This window comes from Dermacentor silvarum, chromosome 4 (genome assembly GCF_013339745.2).
Source record: "Dermacentor silvarum isolate Dsil-2018 chromosome 4, BIME_Dsil_1.4, whole genome shotgun sequence".
Classification (NCBI taxonomy): domain Eukaryota; kingdom Metazoa; phylum Arthropoda; class Arachnida; order Ixodida; family Ixodidae; genus Dermacentor; species Dermacentor silvarum.
This window is the reverse complement of record NC_051157.2, coordinates 139517734-139529798: the sequence shown is the minus strand read 5'-3', so window position 1 is coordinate 139529798 and position 12065 is coordinate 139517734. Positions and strand designations below refer to the sequence as shown.

General features: G+C 47.3%; 1 protein-coding gene across 1 annotated transcript in view; it reads right to left on the bottom strand.

The window, feature by feature from the left end:
- Positions 1 to 12065, bottom strand: part of LOC119450670 (ATP-dependent RNA helicase DDX54-like) — a 42674-nt gene that overhangs the window by 13453 nt on the left and 17156 nt on the right. Inside the window, 3 exon segments of the mRNA XM_049666130.1 lie at positions 3961 to 4065; positions 7347 to 7522; positions 8012 to 8203. Of these exon segments, the coding sequence (XP_049522087.1) occupies positions 3961 to 4065; positions 7347 to 7522; positions 8012 to 8203 (473 nt within the window).

The following is a 12065-nucleotide window of genomic DNA, read 5'->3' as shown; positions in this document are numbered from 1 at the left end:
GTGCAAGAAGAGTAATACAAACAACCATTTCAGTGCAACATATCTACTATTATTAAAGGTGAACCATAGGAATAACTTGACGTTTTGCCTGAAGCAGACAGAACATTTCACTAAAACGATACTGCAAGTCGACTAGAAATAAGTTAAAATCGACTAAGAATTCACACACAAAAAGATTTGACAGCTACTAAAACAGCACTTTCGCTGCTAAACAAAGGGAACACTGCGTGGATCATTTCCTGCAAGCACTCTGTGCCACGTATGCCATAGCACAGGGGTTCTCAAGCGTGTTCGTTCCGGGGAACCCTGCTAAGCTCCATGAAGCACCACGGAACCCCCCCCCCCCCCTCGAATTAACCGAATTAAAATGTCCTAATCAAACAACTGTCAAATTATCCAGGGTATCAAGAAAACAATAAATGAATGCTTACTATGTCAACACACTTTTGTTTACTGAATGCATCAGCAAATCTTGTTTCTATTTTGCACAAAAGCAGTGAGGCAGCTGAAATTCTTGTCCTCTCATGACTAAGAGCTAGCAGCGGCGAAGGCCTCGCAACATCCTTCGCAGCGCAGCCGCGGCGCGCGTCATCTGCAGACACGCTTATCACTACCGCGCGCACATTCGGTTATTTTTTAACACGAAAGTGTTTTATGCCGGGGTCCACCAAGACTTCACTGACGTATTTCCGTCACGGAAATACGTCACACGAACATACACGAACATAATACAAAGAAAGAAACCAGAAGAAAAAGTTCCACAAACATGCAAAATTTGGAAATCGAACCCACGACCTCTCGGTCCGCGACGATAGATAGCCGAGCGTTTAACCCATTGCGCCACAAACGCATTTGCAGAGAGCTACACAGACGCGCCTTATATATCTAACACTCCTCCGTGTACCCGCGCTCGTGCTCGGGGCGGTGCCGCCGCCTACGAGCAGAAAAGAGAAGTACTGCATTATGACACTAACGCGCACCGACAGTGAACGCTTCGGTGGTCTCAGCACTACGACGCCTCGATGCCAGCATTCGAAGGGACACTGGCATCAAGAAGCACTACCAACGCCACCTAGGTGGCGTTCACCGTACTCAGCACAGCGGAGCGTGGCCTCCGCAATTAGCTCTGAAAATGTTTCTGAAGTTGATCGCGGAGGCTGCAATTACGACGCGCTGTACGCGCTGATTTGACTCGGTGACGATTCAGTTACGTGCTTTGTCTTGCGCGTTGTATTAGTTTGTCAGTTACGTGCTTCGTCTTTCGCGTTGTGCTAGCGTGTGCAGCGTAGTGCAGCTTCCATATGCACGACGGTTGCTCATGGTCATCGACGTTGGTAGTCGTGATGGAGGAGACGTGCCACCAGGCGTCAGCGTGGGTGCATCAACGCCTAAGGGCACTTTAGCCACAAAACACCAATAGACATTATATATCAATGTGCAATAAACATTACACTACTTCTGTGAAGACACGTTTCACTTTCGTGTTCTATACCGATTCCTATATAAGAGGGATCAACCACATTTTTTTTCGCTAGTGAGCTGTTCGCCAACAAATCGTCCGTCTATCGCGATGTAGCCGGTGCTCTTAATCTTTGACATTTTTGCATTGAGTCAAAGCGCAACTACCGCTTGCCGCAACCGCTGCAGACGAAACTGCGGTCGTTATCGACGCGATCATGGACGGCGACCTTGCGGTTCAAACGGCAGGCGGCCGACGCACGCACCAAGTCAAAACGAAACTACCATTTGCTTCAACAAGTGCGCACGAATCCGCAGTTGTGAGGGCACGCACATAGAATAAAGTTGGTACGCAGCCGACGCGCGCACAGAGTCAAAACGAAACCACTGTTTGCCGCAACCGCTGCGGACGTGGTGGCTATCGACGCGATCACAGATGGCGACTACGCACTTATGGAAGCAAGCCGCTAGCCGCCAACGTGGTTTTACGCGCAGCGATTAACGCAACAATGAGGGCTTTGAGGGCACAAATAAACACAAAGCATTTCGGCATTGCGGTCAGTCACGTATCGCGTACGATCGCCGCTGAGGACCATGGCGATGCGGACTGCGCCGCTTCGTTTTTGGACGCTAGCGCCGTTTTTGCTCTTTCGCGGCGCGCAATTGTGGTGCTCCGTGCATTAATTTTTTTTTTATTCCTCCGAAGTATACGTCAGTGCGCACGCTATCGGCACCTACCCTACCTACATACGGGAGAAATGCGCATGTTGGTAAGTTACGGCCTCCGAGATTCAAGTGCGAAAGCTTAGGCGCGCTGCCCGTTTTCGGAGGTTGGGTGGCTACAAGCTGCTTGCGGATTTATTGCGCAGTTCACGCACTGCCGTTACGTGCCGTGATGTGCTTTTTTACACTCGGGCATGGCTAATGGATGTTCTCTGGATCGAGCACACCTCTTGTTTGCCATTTTAGCCACTTAATTGTCGAGCGCAGGACCACGGAAAAAAAATTTCTCAGTGGCTCGTGGAACCCCAGGGTTCCGCGGAACCCACTTTGAGAACCCATGCCATAGCATAATACGCCCCGATAAGATAATGAGCCTAAATACAATATTTGACATATTTACCGTGCCTCTAAAAAAATATGCGGATCCCATGCACTGTGGGAATCAATGTAAGTGAAGCTTTTTTTACCTGTTTGCGTTGATCGACGGTAATTGGCGGTGATGGTGACCGTGAATGTCAAAGTCCTACAGCGTTCAGTGCAATATGAGAGTAGTGAGTTGATGTTAAACATTGGCTTGCGTGCACCACTTCTGTTTGTCTGCGTAGTACACAGAACACACAGCAGGACGTGTTTGCTTGAGGCGTCGTCCTGTGCCATTTTTTATAGCTTCCGAGAAGGTTAGCCTTGTGATTGCCTTACACGGCACATCACATTGCGCCACAAGTGTTAAACTTTATTTGAACTATGGAGCTTTATGTGCCAAAACTACAATCGGATTATGAGACACGCCATGTGTACATGGGCGTTCTTGCATTTCGTCAGAGATGAAATGCGGCTGCCGCTTGTCGGGATTGAATCCACGACCTCGAGCAAAGCTGCAGCCATTAAGCTACCGCGACGGGCACAGAAGTGTTGATTTGCGGGGCGCCCGCTTGCGCAGTGTCGTCTTGACACGGCGGTGTTTTAATGCACTTTGCGACTGCATGCCCAGCGTCAGTTGGCCACTAAACAAATTTGCACAGAGTTTATTTTTCAGAAGCAGCAGAAACTCACTGTACCTCATCGTACCATACCTTGAATGTATATTTAACCGATTTGTCCGCAACTTTTGCCATGTCTAGTGGTAGTGTTTCCTTTAGTGAAGGGACCGCAAACAAGGCAATGCTTTCTGACTTGGCCTTTCCTCTCTTTTGCGGACTTCCCATGTATGCGAGCTGTCACGAGTGAAGAATGGCAAGGCTGTCGCTCGTTTCGTGACTGTGTCGGCTCTGCCCATTCTCTGCCTCCTCTCTACCAGAATAATCTGTCTACATCCCTCCTGGACTGTCGTTGTGCGTGAGTACAAAGATAAGCACTACAGCTTCTGCAGTGCTTGTTCAGGGGCTCACACGTAATTACAGCAGTCTGGAAAGTATTGTGGCGACACCCAAGAGCTCCAGAGGTCATTGTGGCGACACGTTGGAACGCTCTAGTAGACCCCAAACGAATTTTTGACGTCGCCTTACCTCTGTGTCATGCTCCTGCCATGCATATACACACTCTCAACCACCCCCAGACGCGGTGTGCTAAACGGCAACAGCAGCAGTGTAAAAGCCGAAAGAAGAGGCAAAGAAAGCTTTGCTTTAAAACAGAAACAACAACATGAAGGAGATAGGATGGGCACTAAACACCAAAGAGCTACTTAAAGAGCTATGATAACAAGTGTTTTACAGTCACTGAAGTGTCATTGCATTCAAGGTATTAATAAAGGAAGGCAACCATGAGGTATGCTCCACTGACCATCTGAGGGCCTTCTTCTGCTGCTTGAGGTACTTGTCGTCGTCCCCTGTCAGGTCAAGCACTGCCTGGGATGCCTGCTGCTCAAAGGTCTTCTCCAGTTCCAGCCTGCACAACAGTGTTGGAAGGTGACAGGACACAGCAACGCTCATTGTGACATTCACACAAACTACTACCACAGAACCCATGCACAATCCACTTCCACACCTACCAACCGCGACCCGGCTTTTGTTTCTGAGAGCAATGTAGACTCAGACCGACCCCACTCAAAGCAGGTGGCAGAGTACTCTGGCACAGTTTGAATTATCGCCTATTAATGCGTGCAGTATGCTTCCAATACCATCATGCACTATGCCACATGTGCTGCTAAGCAGACAGGTGAGGACGTTTATTGCAGTAGGGTTGGCGGCATTAGGTCGTAGAGGCGTGTCCGTCGGTTTTGTTGGGGCCACCGTCGCGCCTTCGTGCATTTCCAATGCTTATCCGCATCGTAGACCCCACTGTGCATGCATGATGGTGGAATCTGCCACACTGACCTCTGCACTTTCCATAAAAGTGGAACATCTTTTGAGGCACATCACTTTTCAAGTCAGGCACACCACAAGTTGAAGCAGCGCAGTTAGCCTCTACACAACAAAAAGTGATCACGGTATGCGCACTAACTGGTAGGCATTAGATGAGCCACTACAGTTTAAGCAGCGCAATGCCAAAGTCACTGAGCAACCATGGCAGGTAAAATCTCTGAGAGTCAGTGACCAAAAATACCATGGCAGGTAAAATCTCTGAGAGTCAGTGACCAAAAATACCATAAAAGCCCGCGTATAATACGAGGTGTTTTTCTAAATTTTACCATGTAAAATTTCTGCCTCATATTATATGCAGATCCCAAAGTTTTCAGCGTAAAATTTGCAGTTTCGGGTTCGTTTTCGCTCACTGCTATCATCATCAAGGCTCGTAGCGGAGTAGCCGCCATCTTGCGGTGGCGTCGGTAGGCTGCTGCTTTCAACGGGCGACATTTTGACCACGCTAAGAATCGGCACGTTCGCTAGTCTATCTCGCACGATGTCGGCACTGCGAAAGTAGTACCCAGCTGCCTATAAAAAGAAAGTTAGTTTAACTGCCGAGGCCATCGGAAATTGCGCCGCAAGGCGGCACTTCGGCGTCACCGAGGGCAGTGTTCACGGCTCGGATGACATCCCAGTTGCAAAGTTGGTTCTTTATTCTATGGTTGCAACGGCGGCAGATAAGCGCACTTGGCCTTGGCAACGCCGTTGCTTTGGTGGCAGTGGCTCCCCTCGCCATCCCTCTAACTCCCCCGTAGCTCTTGCCGGCGCAGCGATAACTTAGCCCTTTCCCTGAAGTTTCATTTTCTGCCGTTGTCGGGGAGTTGACCGAGACGTCGGCTCGTACAAGCGTGTTCCGGCGCGACGGTGAAACGGTGACCTCGCTATTTGAGAGTAAAATTGCCGCCGCGTTTTTTTTTTTCGTTTTCTTTTTCTCCGCGTAGTGTTGAGGGGTCTATCTTAAGCTTTTGCTCTATGGCGGTGTCGGAGCAATGCAGGTCGGAGGCGCCGCCGCGTGATTTGGAGCGTTGCTGAGGGCATTGTCGGTGCGCCGTATGTTCGAATTAACCGTCGCAAGTGCTTTCGCATTCGCATTACCGGCCGTTTTCGCCCATAGCAATACACATAACTTTGATGGGACCACAGCGTCAGTTCGAATTAACGAGATTAGATTGTAAATGCTTTCTGTGGGTTTTCCTCGCTTGCACTATATGCGGATGAAAACTCTTTTTTTCGTTATTGCTATCCCCAGATAACACCTCATATTATATGCGGGTCCGTATTATACTCGGGTTTTTAGGGTATGATTTCGTGCCATGCTGACGATATATTCACATCGGTGATACAAAGCAAAGCCAGCGAAGCTTTCATGTCCACTCCGCCCCCGCGACCGATAGCATGGGACGACATTATCGTGAAAAGCACTGGCAGCGGGGAGCGAATGCTTTGTCTGCTTATCGCTTCAATGTGTCTCCGAAACTTGAGATTACACAACCTCCAGCAATAAGCGCACAGGGAGACAGCGTACACGGCCACCTCAGTTCGGGCAGTCTTTGCACCCTTGGCAGATTACCTCCATAAGAGGGCGCACAGGCTGCATAGCCCCGGGCCAGAAAAGGAGATAGATACACGCCAACCTATGACCCCCCCCCCCCCCCTGGGTGCACTTGATCACAGTAGCGTGCACTTGCTCCCTTCACCCTTTCACATGCTCACGCGGGAAGACGGCATGCATCAAGTCACCAACCGTCACGACTCAACCTCGCACGCTTTCCATATCACCCAAAGCACGCGGTGCGCGGGGTGGTGATAGAATCTTACTGCACTTGGACTTTATAGGGAACACCACAGTGCTCCGCTTTTGCAGTCACTCTCTGTTGCGCACTGCGCAAATTGAGAAGTGCATTCAGAAGCAGCCTCATGCAATTTGACCATCTGCGCCCATGGAAGTTTCTATTTATTGCCTTGACATTCCTTCTCGGCAGCAGTGAAATTTCCTAATATCGAGGTTCCAAGTACATCGTGTTCTATGGGCAAGAAGTTATAAAAAGTTAACTACTTCGTTATATTGAGTTCTATATTAAATTCAATATTGCTATATTGAAGTTCGTTATATTGAGGTTTAACTGTATATGGGTGGATAGTAAACAGCACAAACATTTATGATGGGTGTATTATAATACTACAACTTATGAAAGAATATAAGACCATAAAGAGAGTGTTGATTAGCCAAATTCTGAAGATAGAGAACCTCGTTCACAAGAGGCACACCGCCTTGCCTGCTGTACAGGGATAAAATAAAACAACCTGCATTGCTCTATAGAAATTTCAAATGATTAGTCAGTGTCATAGATTAAGGATTTCTTGAATACAGACGCATATTCAAGTCTTTGACCTAATTGAACTTTTGTAAGCCATTATAAGTGTCAGCATTAGAAGAATGCCAATAATGGCAAAGGAAATAAATACAGAGCTGGTTGAAGATGTCAGGTCGTTAATACGCTTCTTTACTATCTCGTTCATTGTTAGCTCCTCGAAACAGGTTGCAATGTGCTTTTAGAGTCATTAGAATGTGCTGATACTACGCAATGGCATGCATTCCCATGTTCCTGCTAACTGTGATCATGATAGTACTTTCAGTAAAGAAAGGAAGGGCCTCATAAGGTGCCAAGGCATGACCAAAAAGCGCAGAGAATCAATGTCAAAATACTGCAGGCCAATTCAGCCCATGCAGGAGGGGGCATACGTTTCACATTGATATTAGTTGTAAAAAAATGCAAAAAAGAAAGTTATCCCCGGAACATTATAATTCTCCTTAAAACTCACCCCTTTTCTGAGTGGAAGTCTGAAGCAAAGTGGGGTATGTAGAACTCCTCATCCTTGAACGAGGCTGGCTTGGCCTTTTTGCTCTTGGCAGCTGCTGGCTCAGAGCCTGCACTGCGCTTAGCACCTTTCCTGCTGGGCACCTTGGTCTTATTGCTGATCACAGTTGCGAAGGTTTTCTGCACGGGAGAAGAGAACGGCAGAAGATTACCACCGGCTACATGAAAAATAATCGGCAGGAGCTGAACCGCAACATTATTTTGGACCACGTAAAAAGGCGAGTTTCAATCAGATGGTGTAGTTACAGAACAGCCTATGTGCAAAATATTACGTTACAAAATACAAGTACTAGTTGCCTCACAAAAAGCTAGCAAAAATAGGCGTTCTTAAAGGGGCCCTGAAACACTTTTCCGCACTCGTGGAATGAAGACGCATGGTTTCTGGCGAACTCATCATACTTAGGACTCCCGATTATACGAACCTTTAGGCGGTCCCTGCTGAGTTCAAGTTATCGATAGGCGACTGTACGTGCTCGAATGCAACTTTGGAAAAGGAAAACCATACTTTATGTTGTTAAAAGCTCAACCATGTGGAGACTGCACACAAAACCCCCCCAAAAAAATGATAAAAAAAAGAAAGAAGAAGAAGCAAAAATAAACAGAGCCTACCTCTATTTCTTCCTCTCCTGCCATTACAGCAGAACTGCTGGCATCGCTATGCTTGGCTGCCGGCTTGTCCTCTTCCGTCTTTGAAGTTGCCCTCACCGAGAGTCGTTCAATGAGGTTGTCGTGTTTCCGCCGCTTATTCTTCATGACCGCAAATGCCGCACTTTTGCCCGTGCTCCCGATCTCAAAGATGGTCTGCAATGTAGAAATGCCATGAGCAAGCAGCAGTTGCATGTCCCACAGTGGTTGCACAGCAACAGAATGGGAAACTACAAGTATCTATTAGCGCAACATTCTTGTTTGTGGAATGCTTCATTTGCTCCATTGTAAGTGACTTCAAAGGAAGAACCCACAATTCACTGGTATCCAGTGAAGGCCGAAGCAAACTGGTTATAATTCAGTATGGCAACAAAAAATAATCCAGTGTTCCATTCACAACAGTCACCAATGGATAATTTGGAATCGACGGGAACTGCCGAAAGTCGGAATAATCTGGAGTCTGAAATATCAGATTCACCAGAAAATAAGTGACTTCATTCCAGAAGTGGCCAACAGAAGTCACCATAATCACCCATTGGCCAGGTCATAGACAAGTACACTTGCCTATGACCTGGTCACTCTGTATTTCAACTACTGTCATACTGTCACTACAGATATACGAAAGTACAGTCAATGCATGCACTGAATCTTCATCCCCTGGTAGCATAACAAAAGTAGACTACACTGCGATGAATGATCACGGGTTTCTTCACAACAGTCATCACTTTCTCAATCGCCATCCTCACCGGTGCGAACATTGAGGTTGGAGTTGGCGTCACTGAAACTGCCTAATGATACTGACAGACAAAAGTTGATGATATAGTAAAACTTCGTCAATTCAATCAAATTTCATGGGACTGGAAAAAAATATCCAAATAAACCAGCATTTCGAATCATTGAGGTTATCAAGAGGAATTATTGAGGTTATCAACAAAACAAATGCTTACTACAACAAGCATTTATTTACTGAATGAATCCACAAATCCTGTTTCTATTTTGCACAAAAGCAGTGCAAAGGCTGCAATTCTTCGCCACCTTGCGACTGATAAGTGCTTGCCATGGCGAAGGCCTCGCGACTTCCTTCACAGTGCGGCCATGGTGCAAGACCTGCATCTTCATCCAAGACATGCTTTCCATTAGTGCATGCACATACCGATTCTTTTTTCTATTTTTTTTTTGCCATTCAGCTGGTTGGCAGCAGATAGTCCGTCCATCGTGATGTAGCTGGTGGGTTTGATGTCAGAGTGCCCGATGTGATAAAATTGCTCTTTATTATCGACAGCTTCCGCTGTATTTGTGACACCGCGCGTGCACACTGCACTGAGTCAAAACACAACTTCTGCTTACTGCAACTGCTGTGCTCGAAACAGTGGTTACTATTGAGGTCAGGGGCGGATCCAGGTTTTTTCTGAGGGGGGGGTCAGCTTCTGTCAATGATGATGATGATGATAGTAGCCTTTCTCATTAACCGAAATGCACCGTTTCTGCTCACAATAAACCCGCGTTTTATACGGCTAGAGCAACACCTGTAGCCCGCCGTGGTGGCTCAGTCAGCTCAGGTGTTGCGCTGCTGAGCACGAGATCGCGGGATCGAATCCCGGCGGCGGCGGCGGCATTTCGATGGAGGCGAAATGCAAAAACGCCCATGTGCTTGCGTTGTAGTGCACGTTTAAGAACACCAGGTTGGCAGAATTAATCCGGAGCCTTCCACTACGGCGTGCCTCATAATCAGAACTGGTTTTGGCACGTAAAACCCCAGAAAGAGGAAGAAGCCCTATAGCGAAGCTAGATATCGGTTTCTCCGAGCATAAAGGAAAAGGACGTTACCCAATACAGCCATGTGCTTGGCAGCTGTGCCTGATAATACAGGGTGTTCAAAACTAAGATTTATGGTTTTCTTAAAATTAGGCACTGGGAGGCACGCAAAGACCACCTGTGCTAATAACTTATGTGGCCAGGTGGGCACAAAGTGAGAGGATAATTATCGCTGTAAGCAGCCGAATTCACTTAAGTTGAACAATTATTTTTTTGTCGACTGCAGTAAGTGGGTATGTTTGTATTGAAAACTTAGAGACAGTAGTGTTTCTACACAGTATCGGTCGGAAGAATTATTCTAGCGTGTTCGTGCTCCGAGATATCCGACTCCAAATTTCTATTGTCGTACTGCGAAGAGTTATGGAATCGACGCGGGAGTGGTTTATGCTTTGCGTTGCTGTGGAAGGGAGGCATTTTGAACGTTTTTAGGGCATTGACATCCTGATGGGTGAAGTGTTGTCATGAGATTCGTGCATGACAACATCAAACTTAAAACGGCAGTATATATGAAATATTCGTTAGCATAGCTAAAAAGGTTTCTGTTGTTGATGGTGTAGTTGTTGCTTTTGATTTCAATAAAACTTACAATACTTGCAAATCAACAGTCACTTTATTTGCGTAGCCCAGGAAATGACCATGCCCGGTCGTCTAGTCACCATTACGCACGCGCATTGCCCTCCGGCTTCTCCGCTCGCGCCATTATCCCGGCATGGCAGCTGCCGCCAGCTTTACAGGCTGCGCGGTCGGGTTCTTCGATTACGGTTACGGGTTCTTCGATTTCTTTTATTGCGCCAGCCATCAGGGGAAGGGGGACAGTTATTATCTTTGCCAATGCCTCCGCCGCGTTGTCAGACTAAACGCCGCACCCAACAGCCGCGTCACATCATGGAGGAGCTTTGCGCCAATCCTCACTCTCTTGCATGCGTAATCATGCGAACGACAATTAAAATTTGGAGTTGGATATCTCGGAGAATAGACATGCTAGAAGAATTCTATTAAGTGAAACTGTGTAGAAACACGGCTGCCTCTAACTTTTCAATACAAACATACACACTTACTGCAGTCGATAAATAAATAATTATTCAATTTTAGGTAATATTCGGCTGCTGACAGCAATAATTATTATCTCACTTTGTGTCCCCCTGGCCACATAACTTATTTGCCCAGGTGGTCTTTACGTGCCTCCCAGTGCCTAATTTCAAGAACACCATAAAGCTTAATTTTGAACACCCGGTATATCTAGCCTGTATTGTTTCTTAAAATAAAATTTGGGATGATCTGTCGCAGGTTTGTTATAAATGCGTAAGCACGGGTCCATCTTTGGAGTTCTGTTGGGACATCTTGATTTCCTTAAGAAGATTCTTTGTGTTCGGCTGAGACAACTTCGTTTGCTTTGGAGCTCCAACGCGGCAACCACTACGCTGGTTGTTTACGATATGCGAATTACCGCGTATGAAGAAGACTCACGACGCCACCTACAAGAACGATGTGGCCTAGTAGCCGAGAGCGCGAGCCAGCGTCTACATGTTTTGCTTCCCACGCGACGTCATCCTTTTACACAAGGCGCGCATCTGCTCCCGTTTCTCTAACCACGTGTGGTTAGCGGCCAACGCCCGCGCGCTGGCGTTGGCCGCTGACGTCACGCTCCCCCACTTCGCAGCCGCTGCTCGAGGCTTCGCCCCGCTCCGCGAGAACGGCCACTCAGATAAACGGATCCGACGGCTTTGAGCCTCCTATGCTTAATGTACTACAATAAAACTGCGAAGTTACAATGAAAAACTTGTAGCGTACGAACCGTACTGTGCTCGTACTGGATATTGTCAACGTGTAACTGTGATCACACTTCTTTCTGGGGTTTTACGTGCCAAAACCAGTGATCACACTGAGTGCTACAGTTTTAAAAAAAAGTTGCCTATGCGAACTTCTTAGTTTAGCTGTTAGTTGTTATTATTTATATATGAACACTTCAGCGAGAGATCTCTTTCATTAAGCAGGTTGGTCGCGGAACCGATGGCAGCCAATGAGGCAACCGATGACACCCCAATCGGGAACTGAGTTGATCAGTTGCGAAGGCGCTCGCGCGGACATCTGCGTGCTTGGCAAAAGGCACGTCCCATCGTTCATTCGACGCCACCGATGGGAAGAGTAAGGCACGGCCGGCGCCAGGAGGTCCAAGGTGTTCATGAGAAAAAATAACTACGGC